The sequence below is a fragment of the Rhododendron vialii genome, chromosome 3a (genome assembly GCF_030253575.1).
Source record: "Rhododendron vialii isolate Sample 1 chromosome 3a, ASM3025357v1".
Taxonomy (NCBI): domain Eukaryota; kingdom Viridiplantae; phylum Streptophyta; class Magnoliopsida; order Ericales; family Ericaceae; genus Rhododendron; species Rhododendron vialii.
The window spans coordinates 1,949,294-1,972,622 of NC_080559.1; the positions used below are offsets into that span (position 1 = coordinate 1,949,294).

At 38.5% G+C, this 23,329-nt stretch overlaps 1 protein-coding gene across 1 annotated transcript; it reads right to left on the reverse strand.

The window, feature by feature from the left end:
* Positions 1-66: 66 nt before the first annotated feature.
* On the reverse strand, positions 67-17,183 carry LOC131320829 (uncharacterized WD repeat-containing protein C2A9.03-like). The gene is made up of 9 exons (XM_058351716.1): positions 17,124-17,183; positions 15,860-16,027; positions 15,669-15,755; positions 7,823-7,957; positions 7,554-7,664; positions 1,631-1,722; positions 1,446-1,551; positions 777-863; positions 67-671 (listed from the first exon to the last, which is right to left on the reverse strand). The coding sequence occupies exons 3-9, from the start codon at positions 15,738-15,740 to the stop codon at positions 240-242; spliced, it is 1,035 nt and encodes a 344-aa protein (XP_058207699.1). The 5' UTR covers positions 15,741-15,755; positions 15,860-16,027; positions 17,124-17,183; the 3' UTR covers positions 67-239.
* Positions 17,184-23,329: the final 6,146 nt, after the last annotated feature.

A 23,329-nucleotide genomic window follows, 5' to 3' on the forward strand; every position in this document is an offset into this window, starting at 1 on the left:
AAAATCAAGACATGAAATGACACATCTTTGATAAATCCCAATTCAAGTTTCTCCGTTTGCACGACCAACGCTTCTCCGCCTTCGGTCCAAACAGAACACTCCAACTAAAAAAACACTAACAACCTAAATCCCACAACACATTAATTACATTTTTATGCCAAACTGAGATGATAGAATGAGAGAGCCCCCCTTTGCATATTTATTTGTACACTTATTTGCAGAGAGGTCCAATCACCCACTCAGATGATAGAATCAGGGCATGAGTTATTCCTTCGTCGGCCAAACTCAAGAAGGCCACCATATGTACGGTCCCACACTCCAATAGCGTCACACACTCCAATAAAGAGCAATTCCGTGTCAGGACTGAAAGACATGCCAGATACCTCGCCAAAGAAATCGATCTCTTGTTCCTTCTCATACCCACTTTTGGCATCGAAAACATGGACGAAATCAGTAGGCTCTGCCATTGCCATGAAACGACCATCGGATGAGTAGCAAATCGGTTGGATGGCTCCGAGATTCCCCCTCAAAGCCGCCACTGACTTGGATAGGTTTCGGGCATCCCAAATCCGGCAGGTTTTGTCCTGATTCCCAGTAGCAAAGGTGAGGCCATCAGGGTGCCATGCTGATGCAGATGAGAAATCCAAGTGACCAACCAAAGACGCGACCATCTGCAAAAGTATAAAAATTCAAATTATACCAACTTTTCAGGCTACACTGCTTACTAAAAATACTTTAGAAGAGGGAGAGGGTGAAAGCAATAACAGACAAATTACCTTCCCAGTTCCGGAGTCCACCAACATACCCTCTGGGTTATCTCCGACAATTATACGAAGTTTACCATCAGGACTCAAGGAAGTGTGCTGCGACAAAAAAAAATAAAATAAACACATTGCAAATTCCAAACGACCACTTCAACGCGGCCTTATTACCATTATCAACAGCAATGAAGCAAGATACAAGCAGCTGCCAAGTAATGCCAGGATTCCCACCCCCACACCAGAGGACAAAATAAAAAGTGATGGTTCGAGTGTTGTTTTAGATACACCGTTAGCTGCAAAACCTTAGATAGAAAATCACTTATTTTGATACCAAATTCTCCTCTTACATCTTCAACTCAGCCGCATACGAAAGACTCATCACGGGGAGGAGGGAGACAAAAAGAAGAAGACACAGATCCGTCTTCTTCTTCCCATACTAAAACTATCCCACCTTAGACATATAGGCTGTGACACGACTGTGAACTCAAAGTTCAAATAAACTGGATAATCACATGACAATATTTGCAAATGGCAATTCAGATGGTCCTAATTCAAACATAAATCACTACGATCAAGTGATGGAAAATACTGCCACCAAAAAGATGGGAACTTTTAGCCTGTCTAAACTCTACCAAGAGAAAGACGGAGGGAGGATGGAGCAGGAGAGAGGGAGAGGGGGCTTACATTCACTGGCCAAGGAAAGCTGAAATTTTTAGAAAGCTGAAATTTTTCCATATCAAAGTCTCTAACTCCACAATCATTGTTGGCAACTGTTAAATGAACTGCACCACTGCTGGGCAAGGGGGAGTGAGATTCAACCTCAGTAAGTGAATAAATCCCAACACCAACACTAGGGCAAAAGAGACTACTTCTGAGCATTGTACATCTCTACTACATTAGTAGATGCGTTATCTTCGTATGTTGTCCTCGTGCAGAAGCAAACTCCAGGTCTATCTAAATTCTGTGGCAAAAAAGGAGTGATTCATCAATGCCCGTATTCAGATTAACACAAAACTCAAAGCAACAGAAGACAACTTCTAAAAAAGGTATAACACCAAAGCATTCTTCCATCTAGATATACATTTCCCTACACCATTCTGAAAAAGTTCCATCGTCTAATGAAACATGGTAGTTAGTTTCACGATCCTTCGTACAGTTCACAGGTTTTTACAACAAATACTTATCAGGGCTACGAGCAGGCGAGTTCAAAGTAGAAAAAACAAGACGGTAAAGCAGAAAATCAACGTAATCTCATTAGGTTAAACATTTTAAAGAGAACATGCATCTGTTGGCATTTTCCTAGCCTAACTTGGAGAAAGAACTAAGAAATTGGGAGAAATGGGGGCTGCCCAATACAGCAGTAGCATCCGAGAGCAACAAGAAAACAGGGGAAGGGAGAGGGGTCTCTGTGGATACAAGCAGCAACAAAAAAAAAACGTAAAAGAGGGGCTGCTATTTCTTTTTCATTTCATTACTCCTTTAAATACTAGGGTAGACTTACACATAAAACAAATTTGGGCTATAGCAAACAAAAGAGCCCAATTACAAAAGGAAATAAAGTAGCCCATTAACATTTGGCCCAAACACAACAAAATACTTGGTCCAATTACAAAAAGATAATAAAGCATTAATTTTAACACTCCCCCTTAATGCTTTGTTGTAACACCCAACATTTCTCTAAAATATTGCAACTTTTCCTTTGAAAGAGCTTTGGTGAAAATGTCCGCTACTTGGTCTAAAGGTTGCACAATACTTGAGTTGAATCTCTTCATCTTCCACGGCCCCTCGAATGAAGTGATGTTTGATGGCAATGTGTTTGGTGCAACTATGGTAGACGGGATTCTTTGTCATTGCAATTGCAGATTTGTTGTCACACAAAATTGGAGTAGCCTCTCTTTGCTTTTCACCAACATCCTCTAAAATCCTCCTTAGCCATATTGCTTGAGAGGTTGCCAATGATGCCGACACATACTCGGCCTCGGCGGTAGATTGCGCCACGGTTTGTTGCTTCTTAAATGCCCATAAGAAGACACCCGAGCCAAGAGAAAAAGCATATCCGGAAGTGCTCTTCATATCATCAACACATCCGGCCCAATCACTATCACAAAATCCTAGCAATTTTGCATCAACATTCTTCTCATACAAAACGCCATAATCAATTGTACCTTGTAAGTATCTCAAGACCCTCTTAGCCACTCCAAAATGAGTTTGGCTTGCATTGTGCATGAATCGGGATAACATGCTTGTGGCATACATGAAATCCGGCCTTGTGATAGTCAAGTACAGCAAGCTTCCAACCAAGCTTCTATAAAGAGATTCATTCACCTTTTTGCTTTCATCTTCTTTTGACAATTTCTCATTCACAATCAAGGGAGTTGCAACCGGCTTGCATTCTCTCATCTTGAACTTCTCAAGAATAGTTCTTGCATGCTTTCTTTAACAAATGAAAATATCCTCTTTACTTTGATAAATTTCAATGCCCAAGAAATAATGCAAGAGACCCAAATCACTCATTTCATACTTCTTCATCATATCTCTTTTAAAATCCTCAATCATTTTCACGTTGCTACCGGTAAAAACCAAATCATCAACATAGATAGAAACAATGAGAATACCGGTGTTACCTTGCCTCTTGATGTACAAGGTTGTCTCACTTTTGCTTCTTTGAAATTCTCTTTCATTGAAGTAAGAGTCAATCTTACTATACCATACCCGGGGTGCTTGTTTTAGCCCATATAATGCCTTCTTCAACTTGTACACTTTTTGTTCCTTGTCTTTGACAATGAAACCTTGAGGTTGAACAACGAACACATCTTCCTCCAAGACACCATTTAAGAAGGCCGATTTCACATCAAGTTGATACAAGAACCATCCCTTCAATGCCGCTAAGGCAACAAGAGATCTAATTGTGTCATGTCGAGCCACCGGTGCAAATGTCTCTTGAAAATCAATTCCGGGTTGTTGAGAATACCCTTTTGCAACAAGTCTTGCTTTGTGCTTTTGAATGGAATCATTGGGGTTGAGCTTTGTTTTGAAAATCCACTTCACACCAATAACTTCTTTGTCTTTTGGCCTCTCCACCAACTCTCAAGTTTTGTTGTAACACCCCGTCCCACCATGGAAGTCTACATGGATGATCTTGGGCATATAACAAACCTTGTGGGCTATTACTAGTACCTTGTGCTTAAGCTTTTGGGCCATATTGTGTGGCTTGTAGATCAAAATCAAGGTATTGGGCCAGTGGTCTACTTAGGGCGTTACAGGTGGTATCAAAGCCATCCATGTGCACGACCATGTGGGCCTTGGAGTTTGATTTAATTTGGTTGTTGATTTGATTTGTATCGGTGATTATAGTGCTTAACCCCTCGCGAGGGCGCGAGGCTATAAAGTTGGGGAGATTGTAACACCTCGTCCCACAACGGAAGTCTACATGGATGATCTTGGGCATATAACAAACCTTGTGGGCTACTACTAGTACCTTGTGCTTAAGCTTTTGGACCATGTGGTGTGGCTAGCCTTGTGGATCAAAATCAAGGTATTGGGCCAGTGGTCTGCTTGGGGCGTTACATTTGTTCTTCTCGATGACATGAATTTCCTCTTCCATAGCTTTCTTCCAAGCTTCCTCCTTAATTGCTTCTTCAAAGGTCTCCGGTTCAACAACACAAAAATTACAACTCGCATACACATCACTAAGGCTTTTCATTCTTCTTGGAGTTGAACTTGGAGATGAGGAGCTTGAGCTTGATGGAGAAGTTGGAGGAGTTTGATTTGGAGCTTCAAGATCATCACATTCTTCATCTTCTTGACTCTCCGGTTCTTCATAATTGAAAAGGACTTGGTTTTGCACCACATTCCCCTTCCAATCCCAATATGCCTTCTCATCAAAAAGAACATCTCTAAAAATAATCACATTGTTTATGGTCAAATTGAAGAGTCTATAGCCCTTTGATTGGGAGCTATAACCCACAAACATACACTTTTGACTAGTTTCATTAAGCTTGCTCCTTTTTACTTTTGGAACATGAGCATAACAAATGGATCCAAAAACCTTCAAGTGATTCACGGATGGCTTTCTCCCACTCCAAGCTTGAAATGGAGTAATATTTTCAACGGCCTTTGTTGGGCATCGATTCATCAAGTAGTCCGCCGTACAAACGGCTTCACCCCAAAAAGTCTTGGGCAATCCCTTCTCATGTAACATTGATTTTGACATCTCCTCAATGGTTCTATTCTTCCTCTCCGCCACTCCATTTTGTTGTGGAGTGTACCCAAAGGTTAGTTGCCTTTCCATGCCAATGTCTTCACAAAATTTATGGAATTCATTTGAAGTGTACTCACCACCCCTATCACTTCTCAACACTTTCATTAGATGGCCACTTTGTCTTTCTACAAGACTTTGAAACTTTTTAAAGATTGAGAAAATATCGGATTTTTGTCTCATGAAATAAACCCATGTCATTCTAGAAAAATCATCAATAAAAATGATAAAGTACTTGTTACCTCCATGAGATGGTGTATCCATAGGCCCGCACACAGTGGTATGAACAAGCTCCAATGGTGCTCTAGCCCTCCACGCCTTGTCTTTTGGAAATGACTCTCGGTGATGCTTTCCAAGTGCACAACCTTCACAAACTTGCTTGACTTCATGAATAGTTGGCAAGCCATGCACCATGTTCTTTTGTTGTAAGTTCTTCATGCTTTGGAAATTCAAATGCCCAAATCTTCTATGCCAAAGCCATGAATCATCTAGCACATCCACTTTCAAGGCCACATGCTTAGACTAGCGAAAAGTGAGAGGGAAGCTTCTATTCTTCTCCATCTTGACTTTTGCTACAACTTGGTTTCTCCCCCCTTTGTCATAAATCTTGCAAGAGTATCCTTCAAATTGAATGGTGTTCCCATGCTCTATAAGTTGCTCAACACTCAACAAGTTTTGCTCCAAGTCCGAAACAAGTAGCACATCCGAGATATTCCTTGTACCCTTCTTTGTCTCCACGACAATAGTACCATTTCCCTTTGCTTGGACTAAGGCATCATTTCCTATCTTTACTTGAGAATTGGAGGAAGTATTGATCTTCACAAAGATACTCTCATCTCCAGTCATGTGGTTACTACAACCACTATCAAGGAACCACACATCATTCTTTTGCTCGGAAGCCGCTTGACAAGTATAAAACATGCACCCTCCACCTTCTTGCTCTTCGGAGTAATTAGCTTGTTGATTGTTTGTGACTCGGTAATCCTTTTTGACATGCCCAAATTTGTTGCAATTGTAACATTGTGGCTTCCCTCGAAACCAACAATCTTTATCAACATGACTACCCCTTTTACAAATCCCTCTTACTTGAAAGTTGTTTCCCCTTTGCAAGTTGTTTCCACTTTGAAAATTGTTCCTTCCTCTTCCTCTTCCTCTATCATTTCCACCACTTGAAAATTACCCTCTAGATTGATTATGACTTGAAGAAGATCCTTTCCCATGGAGCTTTGGGGTACAAACATTAAGCTTAGATTGAAAGGCACTCTCAATTGACTTTTCAGATTGCCTATTCAATCTTTGCTCAAATGTCTTAAGGGAACCCATCAATTCTTCGACACTCAAAGTAGCTAAATATTGAGTATTTTCAATAACGGCAACAATGGAATCATACTTCTTCGGCAAATTAATCAAGATTTTCTCAACAATTTTTTGAGTAGCAACATCTTCCCCATATGTTTTCATTTGATTCACAACATCCATAAGTCTAGAAAAATAATCATTCAACAATTCACTATCCTTCATTTTCAAATTCTCATAATCTCTTCTCAAAGATTGAAGTTTGATGGCTTTTACCTTCAAATTGCCTCTATATTCATTGTAAAGAATATCCCATACTTTCTTGGCTTTGGTTTCATTAATGATTCTATGAAAGAGATTGTCGGAAATACCTTGTTAAATCATGGAGAGAGCTTTTGCATTCATCCTATTATCCACTTTCAATTGTTTCTTTTGCTCATTTGATAAAGCCACCTCCACACCTTCATAATCTTCAAACCCATCTTGAACATATTCCTAAACATCATTTGACATGAGTTGGGTTTCATCTTCACACACCAAAGTTCATAGTTTTCTCCATTGAGAAGTGGAAAAGAAAGTGGTAGAGCTCCCATGTTTTGATTGTTTGAACTTGCCATTGTTGTAGACTTTCTAAGGTTTTGTTTCCCCTTCACAAATCTTCACTCCCAACTTGTTCTTGATCCAACCTAGCTCTGATACCACTTATGTTGGCATTTTCCTAGCCTAACTTGGAGAAAGAACTAAGAAATTGGGGCTGCCCAATACAGCAGTAGCAGTCGAGAGCAACAAGAAAACAGGGGAAGAGAGAGGGGTCTCTGTGGATACAAGCAGCAGCAAAAAAAAAACGTAAAAGAGGGGCTGCTATTTCTTTTTCATTTCATTACTCCTTTAAAAACTAGGGTAGACTTACAAAAACAAACTTGGGCTATAGCAGACAAAAGAGCCCAATTACAAAAGGAAATAAAGTAGCCCATTAACATTTGGCCCAAACACAACAAAATACTTGGTCCAATTACAAAAAGATAATAAAGCATTAATTTTAACAGCATCAGGTTAGTGAGATGCGAAAGATAAAACTAGAAGTGAAGTTGAAAACAAAAATTCCTCATACATACACGGAAACCAAACTTCTGTCTTGGACATTAAAAGTGGGAATGCAAGCAACAAACCAAGGCTAACTAATTTATGAACTCTCACACTTTCAGTAAATGTCACACAAGTAAACTCAACTAAGTTACCTTGAAAATGAGTTCTCCCTTGAACCCCCCAGCAACAAGCAACCTATCTTTTACTGCAATTGTGCTAACTTGAGTCCGGGTAAATCCTTCCAGTAGACTTCCTTGATGTTTCTATATGGATCGAGCAAAGACATCGAATTAATTCGTAGAAGACCAAAAATACAGAAATACAAGTTTTTCTTGTTTTAAGACACACACACACACACAACATAGAAAGATCGAGATAGAAACGGGAAGCAAGCCAAAATAGAGGGAATCATGAGAATCACCTCACATGGTGCGACATGACCAGAACTATTAAGAACCTCAGTCTTGTTACAAGTTAATGCAGACCAATGAGTAACAGAAAAATGTGACTGAAGGTAAACATCATGCTTTGATGTAGCCCAAACCGAGTTGCTCGACTGCAACACCAAGCACAAAATTTCTGTCAGTCAACTATGCTACAAATCAAAAAAGTAGCTAACTCTAGAAAACTAAACAATATTCTCATATAGGTAATGGTGTTATGCCATAAACTTACAATATCATTTAACCTAAGTCCATCACCAACATGATTTAAGGATTTGGGTATGTCATATGCAACACATAATATCAATAAACAAGAATGACAAAGTTAGTGTAAGAACATGCATTACTGACATGCATGGAAAACTCTTATCTTGAAATGTCCAAAACAATGCAACACAATTTACATATATGGTCATTCGTGTATGCGGTATTAATAAATTTCTAAAGTTATGGGCTTCTCAATCCCAGTGATCAGCCTCTCTCACCTTTTATGAAACTAAGGTCTTAGCATTCGTGGTATAATTCGTGGTATCTTTCTCTGAATTGTACTAATCATTCTCTTCTACGATTGGAGTACACAGTTTGAGTGTAAACCAACATTTGTCCCATATCTCTTACAACGTCTACAAAGCCGGCATATGATTGGTGGTATGCACCTATGCAGCACATACACATCACTTTCCAGGACATTGAGGATAGTGTAGTGGGCTGAAATATCCGAAGGTTCAGAAGGGTCGGGTGGACCAAGAGGGTAATGCCATGTGTAGACCCTTCATTCAATTGTCTCGACTCATCTGTAAGTAGATTTGCACCCTGACACCTCACAACATTCATTTCTCGAAGGATTGGAGGGTCCGGGATATTCTGCCGAGCTTCGAGGTCTTTTCCGAGTGTCATGGAGCTCATTTCATTCGGCAGTTATCTCTATTGTTCGGTGAAGTCTTCTACCTTCGGCCCTATATTTGCTCGGTAAGATTGACCCTGTTTGGAGACTGTTAGGATCGACACACACACTCACACAATTTACGAGTATAAACAATAAAGAATCAACACAGAGATATACGTGGTTCCCCAAAATCGGGTACGTCCACGGGAGCGAGAGCGGCTGCTGTTTTTTATTATCACAGTATGAATTAGGGTTTACAACATAGAGTATTTATATTGACTCTATTCTAACCCTAATCTGGTATTTGGTCTATATCCCAAAAATACCTATGTACGAACCCTACCGTACAACGCCCCCCACACCCCCCAATAACATATGAGTCATAGTTCTAACAATCTCCACCTTGGCGAATTCACTCTCGCCCCTTCAGAAGATAACCATCACTATCCAATAAGTTGGGGGGATGCCTCCATTTTCCTAGCACCGAGAGACATTAACCAAGTCCAAGCAATGCTTGAACTTGTCTGCAGTAACCGTCTTTATCAACATATCAGCTGCATTCTCAGAAGTGTGCACCTTTTCTAGTATCAAATCTCCTGCATCAATCAACTCTCTCACCTTGTGAAATCTCACGTCGATATGCTTGGTTCAAGCATGATACACCTGATGCTTTGCCAAATAAATGGCACTTTGACTATCACAATGCAACTGAACACTACCTTGATCTATGCTAAGCTCCTTAACAAACCCTTTCAGCCACAATGCTTCCTTAGCTGCCTCAGTCACCGCCATATACTCAGACTCAGTAGTGGATAAAGCCACCAGAGGTTGTACCATGGATCTCCAACAAATAGGCCCACCCATAAGTGTAAACACATAACCAGTTGTAGACCTTCTGTCATCCAAACCCCCAGCATAATCCGCATCCACATACCCAACAACTGAAATCTGACCCCGTTGCCTACCAAACATAATCCCACAATCTGAAGCACCTTTCAAGTATCTGAACATCCACTTGACTGCCTTCCAATGCTCTCTGCCTGGTTTGGCCATGTACTTACTGACTGTGCTAACTGCATGTGCCAAATCAAGCGTCGTACAAACCATTGCATACATTAAGCAACCCACTGCACTTGCATAAGGCACCCTTGACATATCCTCAATTTCTTCATCTGACAGCGGACACTGAGCTGAAGATAATCTGAAATGACTTGCCAATGGAGTGCTGACCGGTTTGGCATTATTCATACTAAACCTCTCCAACACTTTTGATGAGCATAAAATATCGACACATAGAAGCCCTATATCATATCATGTTAGTTCTTAATTATGCTTAATTGGTTATTATTATTCTCCTTTTGGAAACTTATATTGATTTGTTAACTTGCAGAGAAAAAAATGATATACAACTTATATTTCGGCTGTTGGATTCAAACAACCTCATGCGCCGGCTGAGTTATTTTAACTGGTGGGTCCGAGATCAAGAACAAACATGGAAATTAATTTGCTATTGTACATTTCCTATTTGTCGCCATACAACTTTTTTGGTAAGCATTGCAAGAGGCCAAGGTCTAGCAACGTGGGAAGAAATCAAGGCCTCAGTGTATTAGGAAAGTTTGAAAACCAAAAAAAGTTGATTCTCTTTCCATTAACAGAGTTACTCGGACACATTATAAAGCAAACAAAAGGGTTCGGCTAGAGATATACGAATTGGAGATCACAAAGCAGAGCACCATCCCGGCGCAGCGAAGAAAAATTAGGAGAAATCATTATTCGTTTTCTTTCGTAAGCTGTTTTAATGGAGTTTTATCTTTACGTGTTTATGGGTTTTGACTCCATGAGCGGCTAAACTCTTAAACTAGGGTTGAGGATGAAGCCCCATTAACGATTATTATCTATATATTTATGAGATTTGATTTTACCCGAATATGTGGTTTCAATTATGATTAAATTGTTTTTACTCCAAATCAACTGTTAGGGATAAATTTTGGATATGAGTTCAATCATGTTTTTCTCATGATTTGGAATTGTCTTTAACATTGAATGCTGGATTTTCATTGTTAACTAAAAAACTGGATATTTATTGTGATTTGTTAAAAGTGGATACAATTAATGATTTGGTTTTATACTTGTGAGGGGAGAGGAACAAACATTAGACTTTTTGATTTTCTTTCACGATAATACTTTCCATAGTAACAGAATTAGCTTTCAGATTATCATGAAGAAATTTTGGGTAAAGTTAATGATCATGAATATATAATGATACAAGTTAATGGGTGTGGATTCCGAAACCTTAGTATTTTCTCATTTGGTTAAAAAGAAGCTTTAATTTTCTCGTCTTTGATAATTTAGTTTATTGTTTTTACTTTTTACTTTTAGTTTAAGAATCAATCACAACTTTTTGTCAATTAGGTTAGGGTTTAATCACTTTAAAATTATTTAGTTTTCCTATAAAAAATCACAAGTCCCTGTGGGTTCGACCTCGCTCTTGCATTACTATACTTCGGTACGATTCGTGCGCTTGCGAGTACATTAAAATTTCACATCACACTTTCACCTCATAATTCTTTTGAGATAACCACAACTTACCAGCTGACCTATCTTTGCGAATCTCCATCCCAAGTATCTTCCTAGCCGCTCCTAAATCCTTCAAGTCAAACTCTTTACCCAATAAAGACTTCAACCTGTTTACCTCAACCATACTCTTTGCAGCAATCAGCATATCATCCACATAAAGAAGCAAGAAAATATAGAAACCATCATCAAGACTCTTAACATAAACGCAACAATCATACTCACAGCGTGTGTACCCAATCCGTATCATGAAAGAGTCAAACCTCTTGTACCATTGTTTTGGAGACTATTTCAGCCCATAAAGGGACTTCTTCTACTTACAAACAAGATGCTCAGTCTCTGGCTGCTTGAACCCCTCAGGCTGTTCCATGTATATAACTTCCTCCAAATCACCATGGAGGAATGTCGTTTTCACATCCATCTGCTCTAACTCCAGATCATAGCTAGCCACTAATGCCAAGATAATCCTGATTGACGTATGCCTCACCACTGGAGAAAAGACCTCATCAAAATCAATCCCCTTCCTCTGTAAATACCCCTTTGCCACTAACCGAGCCTTGAACTTTTCCCTCTCTTTTTCTGTTGCTGCCTATTTCCGCTTGTATACCCACTTACAACCCACTGGTTTCCTTTTCTTGGGCAGTTCTTTCAACTCCCAAGTCTTATTCTTATGCAAAGACTCCATTTTCTCTACCATGGCTTTCATCCATTGGTCCCTTTCAGAACTCGTAATAGCATCCTGAAAAGTAGATGGATCCCCACTAGTAGTAGTCAATGCATCAAAAACCAAGTCATCAAGCCCATACCTCACTGGTGGCTTGATAGTGCGCTTGGTTCTCCCAACGGCCAAGCTTTTGCTGCTGCTCCTGCTGCTGCTGTTGATCAAGCTGTTCATCTGGCTGAGTATCACCTATATCAAAACTCTCCAGCTCAATCTGTACGCCCTGCTGTTTGCTGTTCACTTCCTCAGACTCAGAATTTTGAACCCTCTAATGTGCCTTGATCATAGAGTTCTCATCAAATACCACATCCCTACTGATCGCCACATTCTTTGTCTCTGAATCCCAAAGCTTGTACCCTTTGACCCCTTTCTCATAACCAAGAAAGATACACTGTCTAGACTTCGCATCAAGCTTTGACCTCTCATCACTGGGAACATGAACATAGGCCGGACACCCAAAAAACTCTCAACCCTGAGTAGTCAAACTCTTTCTCTGTCCACATCTCCTCTGCTACCTTCCCATTCAAAACAGCACTCGGTGACTTGTTTATAACAAAGCATGCCATACTCACTGCTTCTGCCCAAAAAACCTTCGAAAGTCCAGCATTCAATCTCAAACACCGTGCCCTTTCTGTAATGGTTCTGTTCATACTTTCTGCCACCCCATTCTGCTGTGGTGTCTTCTGAACTGTAAAGTGTCGCTGAATCTCATGTTCCTCACAAAACTTCAGAAAAGGCCCATTCTTGAATTCTTTCCCATTATCTGTCCTGAGGCACTTAATCTTTTTCCCTATCTGGTTTTCCACTTCAGTTTTCCACACTCTGAACTTAGCAAAGACTTCAGACTTGTGCTTCATGAAGTACACCCAAACTTTCCTTGAAAAATCATCAATAAAGGTCAAGAAATATAGAGATCCTCCTTTTGAAGCTACCCTCACTGGCCCCCAGACATCTGAATGAACGTAGTCAATAATTCCCTTCGTTTTGTGAGTTGCATTCCTAAACTGCACCTTACACTGTTTCCCCAGAACACAAAACTTGCAGAAATCCAATTTACACGATTTAACCCATTTCAGCAGATTCCTCTTATGCAGCTCTAACATCCCACACTCTCCCATATGTCCCAACCGCATATGCCAAAGTATAGTATCATCAGTATCGTCTGTTGTAGTGGCAGCAGCTCCACCTACAACTGTACTCCCTCCCAACTTGTAAATATTGCCAGGAACTTTACAAGCCTTCATCATCACCAAAGCACCCTTCGTTACCTTCGTGACTCCACTCTCTGTTTTATACCCACAGCCATTGGAGTCTAAGGTTCCCAACGAAATTAAATTCTTTCTCAATTCTGGAACATGTCTAACATCCCCCAAAGTTCTCACAACACCATCACACATTCTAATTTTAATTGTGCCTATTCCTATGACTTTACACGATGCATCGTTACCCATAAGAATATTACCACAATCCACTAACCTATATGTGTTGAACCATTCCTTGATAGGAGATATGTGAAAAAAACATGCTGAATCCATAATCCCCAAATCTGCCATGTGATCTGAACTTGCTGAGACCGAAAGCATATCACCATCATCTGACTCCTGCTCCACAACTTTTGCAAAAGTTGATCCATCTTTCCTCTCCCTTGTATTTTCCTTCTTCTTCCAGTCAGTTCCCTTACTCTTCTGCGGATAGTCTTTCTTCATGTGCCCCGGTTCATGACACCTGTAACACTTGAACTCAAATGTGCCCTCGGACCTGTTCTTTGACTGAGACCGCCCACGCCCCGAAACTAATTTACCCCTCTCATTCTTTCTGCCATGATCCCCGTACCCCTTAACCACCAGACCTTCACCCTGTAGCGATTTTGTTTGTTACTTGTGTTGATTATACGCTAGAAGGGCTGCAGTGACTTCCTCCAGTTCTAGGGTTTCTTTCCCCCAAAGTAAGGTTGCAACTAGGGTTTCGAGAGAAATCGGTAGTGAACACAATAACATCAGCGCTTGGTCTTCCTCCTCAAACTTTACGTCAATCCGTTGCAGGTCGCTCACAACCTAATTGAACGTGTTGATATGCTGAATCAGATCAGCACCCTCGGCCATCTTCAACCCAAACAGTTTCTGCTTTAGAAACAGTTTATTCGTCAACGATTTTGACATATACCTGCTCTCCAGTTTAGTCCAGACCCCAGCTGGCGATTCATCACCCAACACGTGATACATAACTTCATCTGCAAAACACAGACGAATCGTACTCACCGCCTTCATCTGGAGTTCTTCCCAATCGTCGTTAGACATGGCTTCTGGCTTCGCCTTCAATCCCTTGTACAAACCCTGCTGCACCAACAGATCCTTTACCCGCTGTTGCCACAATTCGAAATTCGAAGTTCCATCGAACTTTGAAACAGACGAACTCGATGACATCGTTCTTCTGTGTGATCTAAACAGCCTGTAGCTCTGATACCACTTGTTAGGATCGACACACACATTCACACGATTTACGAGTATAAATAATAAAGAATCAACACAGAAATATACGTGGTTCCCCAAAATCGGGTACGTCCACGGGAGCGAGAGCGGCTGCTGTTCTTTATTATCACAGTATGAATTAGGGTTTACAACATAGAATATTTATATTGACTCTATTCTAACCCTAATCTGGTATTTTGTCTGTATTCCAAAAATATCCCTGTACGAACCCTACCGTACAACGCCCCCCCGCACCCCCCAATAACATATGAGCCATAGTTCTAACAGAGACCGCAGTTCTACAACCTTCTAGAAGCTTCCAGAGATACATGAGTTGTCATCTCTAAAAACCGAAGTGACGTCTCTAATTGATGTGACTTGTCTGACGTTGACTAACGCAGCCAAGCAGTTCCCGAGAAGCGGCGTTCATTAAATGCCTCTGATTCATGACGTCATCTGAACGTGACTAAGCATGTGGGTGGCAGAGCCAGCCTGTCCAGCATCCAAACATCCTAACCTATAAATAGAGGAGAACCCCTCCTGGGAAGAGGTTCAGATCTTTTTACTCAATACACTTCTCTCTCTCCTTGCAAATCTCTTACAAAACTTCTTTCCTCCGTCTCCACTTACTGACAACTTCGTCGGAGCTTCTTCCTAGAGAAATACCTCCCTCCGGTTCTGCAGGTACACGAAGATCGCCGTCGCATCTCCACGATTCATCGGATAAAAGAAGGGTTCAAGAAGGTCACGGATAAATCAGCCCCCCACAGATAGCATTCAACTAGTTTTACAATTCATGCTTACTTTTCCAAGAAACTCATATGTCATTCAGCATTTACATCCTGGCTGTCCGGGGCTTCAGATTTGGATCTCAAAATCAACATAGAAACCAAGGGATACGGGGGCAGGTATTGGTTTGCACAGAAACCAATTCAAAAAAAGCGGACAACCAAAGGTTTGGCACATTGCGCAGATTGCACCTAAAGCTAGGGAGCTATTCGTCATTTAAATACCATTGCAGGTCACATTCCAAATGTGATGAAACGTTTTGCAACTCTAAAATAGAAGAATAGTTCGTAAAAGCAATATGGAGCCTTAGAGTCGGAGAGAAAATAATCTAATACAATCAAATTCTGTAGCTGAGACCAAAACTGAAAAAGAGAATGTCATCCAACCTGGAAATGAGGTCTCGTTGATTTCGCAGATCTTGAATTACGTCTGAACTCATAATACATACCCCCTTTCATTGTGACATTGCAATCCTATTCACAACAGAAACATGAGGCGTTAATGAGTTTACATCGTCATGGCAACAGAACATTAAAAGCATCGCAACAGCAGCTGAGAAAAGGACCAATGGGCTTACTTTCTTTGACCCCTTGCCAGATTGAGGGATGTCCTCATAATTCTTGTACTGTTCTAGCCTAGTTTGCCTATACTTTTACCTTGTGATATTAAGCCTCTCCCAAGGAATTCCTTGGATATCTTTGCCTTTCCTAGCTTGAGCAGCAGAAGTGTCTGCCATTTTGTTGTTCTAAACAGTACCAAAAAAATTAGTCATTCTCATATCCAAAGCTTGACTGAAAATACATCTGAACATTACTCCAAACAGAGCCACCAGTAAAGAGGAAATAACGAACACTAGGTGGTAAAATTTGCAGTTGTCTAGTGTATAAAAACTAGTTCCAGTGCTCAACAGTCATCCAAAGTTACCGATTTCCAATGCCTAAAGCAATGCGATTTGAACACAATTTAAATGAATTATGAAACTATTAATCACCCCAGCCAACGAAGCTAATTTATAAAGTTATATGAGAAGATTTTTTCTTAAAATAGGAACAAACAGAGTTCTTCCTGTATCTGTGAACAAAGTATAACCTTGTTCATGTAACACCGAGGGGTAGCTTAGTTTTCATGTAACACCGACACTTCTAGAGATCACCGTATCGGAGTGAGAAACTTCGGAAACACGTGACATGACGGGGACACTTCACAAGATCCTAAATCATATGAATACAATATCAACGTGCATACGTTACCTAGAAGCAAAGTTAAAGGGAGGAGTAGGGATCACGGCTAGAAACTTGGTCTAAGATCATATACTAACAATAAAAATTATCCACTTTTTAAGCAAATTTCTTTTTTTTTTTGATGAAAGCTCCTGACAATCATATGTATTAGCTATAATGGTAGTGGTTACAATTAAAGATTTAAGCAAATTCATTAGACCAACAAAAAGTTGAACATTAAAAAAAGATCAAAACAAAGCCTATGGTGCTCTCGCATGTAAGGATTATGAAAGGGTAAACCTACATATTGAAAAAGGGTTCGAGTCTGGGAAGAATAAAATTTTTCAAACCTTCAAACACAAATCAGCAACCCCACCACAGCTTTTCTTCAAAAATAAAAAATAAAAAATTGACAAAAAAAAAGAGAGAAAAGAAACAGATTGCAAACTATTTTCAATGGCATTAACAGATTGTATCCCCTTACCTTTATGGACACAAATCAGCAACCCCACCACACCTTTTCCCCCCAAAATAAAAAAAAATTTGACGGAAAAAAGAGAGAGAGAAAAGAAACAGATTGCAAACTATTTTCAACGGCATTAACACGTTGTATCCCCTTACCCTTGTGGGAACCTTTGTTGCTTGTAGAGAGAGAGCAGCGTTTGATAAGTGTGTGTGTGAGAGAGAGAGAGAGAGAGAGAGATGACTTTTATTCTTTCTATCTAAATAAATTTCTAGCCCTAGGACTCTTTGGTAACCTCCGTAGGATTTTTGGGATAACTTTGAACCATCGGATTTATGTAGAAATAAGTTTCAAAAACCGTCCTAGCGCATGATATAGAGTTTTCGCAACGTGAGATCTAATTAGTAGTAATTGTGCAATTAATATTGTTTGAGAGAGAGAGGGAGAAGGAGAGGGAGAGCTGTAGAATTTATGAACCAAATAAATGGTTATGATTTATAGAGAGCTAAGATTCAAAAACCGTTCTCCCTTATTATGTAGTTATAGATAGTTATCCCAACAAAATGCAACCATTACAATACCTCAAAATTCAACCTTTGAAAATTAATCTTCTCAATTCCATTCTATGCATTGTCAATTCCATTCCATTGTCTAATCCATTATATCAAACCAAACATACCCTAATGGGTTAAGGCTTATGGGAGTTGATAATCAGTGTATTTCACCGTTGGGACTATTTTGTGTAAAGGACACTTAGAGCAATTTTTTTGGGGGGCCATATATACATACATATATATAGGGGTCCTAGAATTTTTTGGACACTCATTTTTAACCTTTTTTGGGGGCCGAAGAGTATGCCTTTCTTGCCTATCCTTTAAGCTGGCCTTGGGAGTCTCTAAATCTTCATCAAGTTTTTCACCGTTAGGGTCACTTTCTTTGCCACTTGTGCTACATTCCTAATCCAAAGAAATTGGAAAACTTAGAAACTAAAAAAAATATTAAAAAATTTGAAGCATCAGATGAATAATAACTGATAAATATTCAGAGACAATTATTTAGTAAGTGACACAAGAACAATTTAAAAATCCTAACCTCCATGGATACCTCTTTCGTATAAGTCCCGTCTCGCAAAATCTCTAAATCTTCATCGAGATCTATTACCTCCAACACTGGGAATGCATCCTGCAGCAACATTGATGTTATCTTTCTTATCGACAGTAAATAATTGAATCATTTATGATAATTGGAATTAACATTTCTGACGACTATTGAGGCATATATGTTCATCTAATAGGGTCCAGGAGCTAGTAGCTAATTAAAGATCCACTTCACCATTTGTCAACAGATTACAAGAGAATGGACACATATATATTGTACCCAACGATAAAGCCATTCGCTATATTATATGGTCGCGGACAAATATAAAACCCCTATAGGAGAAAAAATAACCTCGTGGAGTTATTAGAAGCACGAAATTGTAATTGTCAGACTATTAAATTATTAAGGGAAAGTCTTCAATACACACCTCTTTAAGGTGTGTACCATATGCACCTATTGTGTGATTCATATTGTGTCACCTCATAAAAAAATTACTTGTAGGACCGGTCATTCATAATATTTTATTTCGTATCGTAATTTTTATACTAAAAGTTCGTAACTTTTCATCAATATGATTCGTAATTTTGAGCAATAGATTCATAATATTTTGGGAATCATAACATTTTGGTGTGTTTCAATGAAGGTGCATATGATGCACACCCAAATAAGGAGTATATATTGTAACACTTTCCGATTGTTAACCACCAACTCATCTAAAAGCTTAAGGTGTTAGAAAGGACAACTTTTATTATTTATACCTTCAACACGCCCCCTCACGTGCAGGGACGGAACCAGAATTTCGCAAATGTAGTGCCGAACTATGAACAACAAGATTTTGAAATTTTTAAGTTCGAAAATCTAATAGTTTGTTTGGTTGAGGTTTTTCAAGTAGTAAGTTGAGAGAGATAAAAAGAGGTATTAGATTAATAATTGAAGGAAAAATTTATGGAAAATCGTGGCACAGAGAGAGAAATTGAGTTTTGGGGCCCAAATGAGTACATTTTTAGAGGATTTAAATGTCTCAGTAACACCCAACATAAAATACAATATATAGGTGTTCTTGACAAACAAAAAATAAATAATATTAACATTAATTTTTAAAAAAAATCAAACAATGCGGGGGCCGTGGCCCCCATACGCCCAAAGCTAGCTCCATCTTTGCTCAGGCATAGCAAGACTATCCTCCATGAGCGGGCTGTACATGTGTAAATATTTTAACATTAAGTGGGCGGTGAGATTCGAACATCGTATTTATTTTCTGCTCTGATATCATATTAAATTGTTAATCACCAACTCATCTAAAAGCTTAAACTGTTAGAGAGAGGGGCAACTTTTATTATTTATATCTTTAACACATATTGTTCTCCACATCTCTCATAAACCCCCAATTTGTGTGTTAGAGAAAGTTTTAATTAAGTTTTTTATGGCATTCGATATCTTACCTGCTTGTATGTTTTTAGAGTGGTCGCAGGGAGTGGGCATCATGCAAACCCCTCCATGTGACTAGGCACTCCAAGCCCAACAATCCCTCTGTCAGGATAATGCCCTCACGATTCAAACTCATGAATTTCAAGCTCTAATAATACTCATGGGCTTTTAATTTGCTTGCGTAACCAAATTCACGAGGGAACTCCATGCCCATCAGTAAAAATCATTTCACGTAGGGGTGATAAACAAGCAAATTAAAACAAGCGAATAGATAGTTTATGGTTTTAAAACTTAACGAACTTCAAAAATATGTTCGAGCTCAGCTAAGTTATGAGACAAGTCGATCTCCAATGAGTTTTAATCAAGCCAAACACGAGCCGATCTCATAGTAGTTTAAATTTTTTTATACATAAAATTAGACAAACGAAACAAGTACTAGTGTGTTCAAGCTTGGTTTGAAACCAAAACAACTTTCGAAAAAATGTCAAGCTTGATTTGTCGTAATAAACCAATCTTGAACAATCTTTTAACAAACGAAAACAAACTCAAACTCAAATAGCTTGGTTTGTTTAGCGGTCCTAATTACCGAAAACTTTATTAATCCAGTTCAGAATTTTTGACATTCTGTTGGTTTACCTTTTACGTATGGTGGAATTGGTATGTGATAACCATAGGACTACTTTAATATTCCAGTTAAGTTTATTCGATAAACTAATTTGCCTATATTTGGGAATCATGTCTTAATTTTTTAATTGCAATGAAACTACAGGATTGTGCCCACTTTTATGTGCTTTCCATGACCATGATTAATTTGTACCTTGTTGGAGAAGAAGAGTTGCGTTTCACTCAATATGAAACTTTTGAGATTAGGCAAATCCTCGAGTTCCAGGGTCTTTAACTGAGGGAACCGAATGGTATCATTGTTGTTGGTGGCTTCTTTCTCTTTTAGGTTGTTTGAGATTATAACCTCCATCTTCCTACAATCCAGTATCAAGAGTCTTTGCAGATTCTTAAACTGAGGAAGCATATAAGAGGGCAATACATACTCCAATTGGTCACAATCCTCAACTTTAATCACCATAAGTTCGCAGAAGGATTTAGCTTCTTTCTCTCGTTCTGAGAGTGGTTGGTTGTTCCAAATTCTTGTTATCTTATCTAATTTTGTCAATAACAATCTTTCCAGGACAGGAAAAGCAACCTGCAAAATTGTGTACAAAACTTTTATTAGTGATCAAATGAAAAATAATGAAGTCCAATCAAGCTCTAGCAATAACCCATCTATATATGCTCATAAGCACGAGATTCGAGTCAAAACTTGGAGAGCTATGGAAGATATATTGACTCAATTCGATCACCTTTCTCATTCTTCTAAATTCCAATTTTTGTAAGAGCTCTTGAAATTGGCTACTCCAAACACACAATGCCATATTTGTTGCACTTAATTTCCATTGCATTTGGTAAATTCACACTACGGAGTACTATTTTAATGTATAAAATTAATCATTTATTAGATCAAAGCCGTATAAACTAATAATATTTTACATTGCCCTTTTATTATCATGTATCATGTATGTATGCATCCTACCATATTAAGATTCAATCAAAAGTTTTCGAACTTAAACATTGAATAAGTATAAGCGTTCCATACACAATAATTACTTAAATAATCAAGTTTTTCAAATATGTACTAAATAATATAAATTTTCAATGCAGTCTCTTTTTTCCTTTTTTTCTTGACCCATACAATCAGAAATCACTGATGGCCAAACACTAACAAATTTGTAAAATATACCAAAAATAGAATTTTATTTCACATGTAAAACCAAAAAATGTACAAACTGATAAAATCATAAAAAGAGAAAATATTAGTAATTGATAAATTTATCGAAATTAAATTATGCATGTAAAAACTTGAAACTCCCCTGTCCTTGGGATAAAATTGTATAGTTCTAACCCCTACCTAGGGATGTATCATATGAATAATTGTATAGTTCTAACCCTGCAGAACTTGAAAACTATCGATCACAAAAATCACATGGTAAATGAAAATAGTGCCTATGAAATAGAAACACAAAAGACACATAGATATACGTGGCCGGAAAACCTCATCGTGAGAAAAAATTATGGGAGTCACACCAGTGTACTATAATCGAAGAAACAATGGAGTACACATCTTCTCTCTTTTTCGCCGATTAAAACCGGAATACCTTAACGCAAGAAAAAATTATGGGAGTCACACCAGTGCACCATAATTGAAGAAACAATGGAGTACACGTCTTCTCTCTTTTTCACCGATTAAATAAAAGTCTTCTTTCTTCTCTCCTCCTCTCTATTTTTTCAGAAAAACGAATTAACCCTAATCACATAGCAATTGTGTTTTAATTAAGCCAAATACGAGATGATCTTGAGTAGCTTAAATTTTTTTTATACATAATTAGACGAACATAACAAGTAGTAGCTTGTTCAAACGCTTGGTCTGAAACCTTAACGACTTTCGAAAAAAAGTTCAAGCTTGATTTGTTACGTAACCAAACCAACCTTGAAGAATTTTGTAACAAACGAGCACAAGCTCACACTCAAGTAATTTGATTTCTTTAGTAGTTCTAATTACCGGAAACTTTAATATTTCAGTTCAGAATTTTTTTTTTCTGCATTTCTACTGGTTTTGTTGGTTTACCTTATACGTATGGTGGAATTGGTCTGTGATAACCGTAGAACTACTTTTCAAAATTGTAAAAATAATCAAGACCAAATAGCAATGTAGAGACAAATGTAGTTATTAAATTGGTCTACGGATTCATTGACTCTGCAAAATTTCCGAAGATAGTTTTGGGCCATCTGTTAAGTTTACACGATAAACTAATTTGCCTAATAAATTTGGTAATCTCAATTAATTGCGGATCAACTACTCTTTTTCTAATTGCGATGAAACTTCAGGATTAAGTGAAAAGGGTACAGATCTTAATTTGTACCTTGTTGGAGAACAAGAGTTGCATTTCTTCACTACATACGAAACTTCTGAGATTAGGCAAATCCTCGAGTCCCACTTCCTTTAACTGAGGGAACCCAATGGTATCATTGTTGTTGGTGGCTTCTTTCTCCTTCAGGTTATTTGACATTATCACCTCCATCTTCCTACATCTCTCTATACGGAGTTCTTGCAGATTCTTTAACTGAGGAAGCATATAGAAGGGTAATACATACTCCAATTGGTTACAATCAAACACATCAATCTTCATAAGTTGGCAGAAGGATTTAGCTTCTTTTTCTGGTTGTGAGAGTGGTTGGTTGTCCCAAATCCTTGTTATCTTATCTAATTTTGCCAATAACAATATTTCCACAACAGGAAAAGCAACCTGCAAAGTTGTGGTACAAAACATTCATTAGTAATCGAACGAATAATAATGAGGACCAATCAAGCTCTCTAAAACCCATCTCTGCTCATAATTAAGCACGAGATTCGAGTCTCAAATTAAACTCTAAGAGCTATAGAAGCATATTGACTCAATCCGATCACCTTTCAGTATTCTAAATTCCAATTTTGGTAAGAGCTCTTGGAATTGGATATTCAGACACATCGTGCCGTATTTGTGGCACTTAATTTCCATTGCATTTGGTAAATTAACATTACGGAGTACTATCTTAACGTGTAAAATTAATCATTTATGAAATAAAAGCCGCATAAACTAATAATAAGATTCAATCAAAAGTTTTCAAACTTAAACATATAAGTATAACTTACCTATTCCATACACAATAATTACTTAAATAATCAAGTATTTCAAATCTGTACTAAATAATATAAATTTTCAATGAAGTCTTCTTCTTTTTTTCTAGA

Coding starts and splice junctions, on each gene's coding strand:
- LOC131320829 (XM_058351716.1), bottom strand. CDS start 15,740: ATGAAAGGGGGTATGTATTATGAGTTCAGACGTAATTCAAGATCTGCG. Junction 7,665..7,822: donor GTCATGTCGCACCATGTGAG/GTGATTCTCATG, acceptor CGATCCATATAG/AAACATCAAGGAAGTCTACT. Junction 672..776: donor TGGACTCCGGAACTGGGAAG/GTAATTTGTCTG, acceptor ATACTTTTGCAG/ATGGTCGCGTCTTTGGTTGG.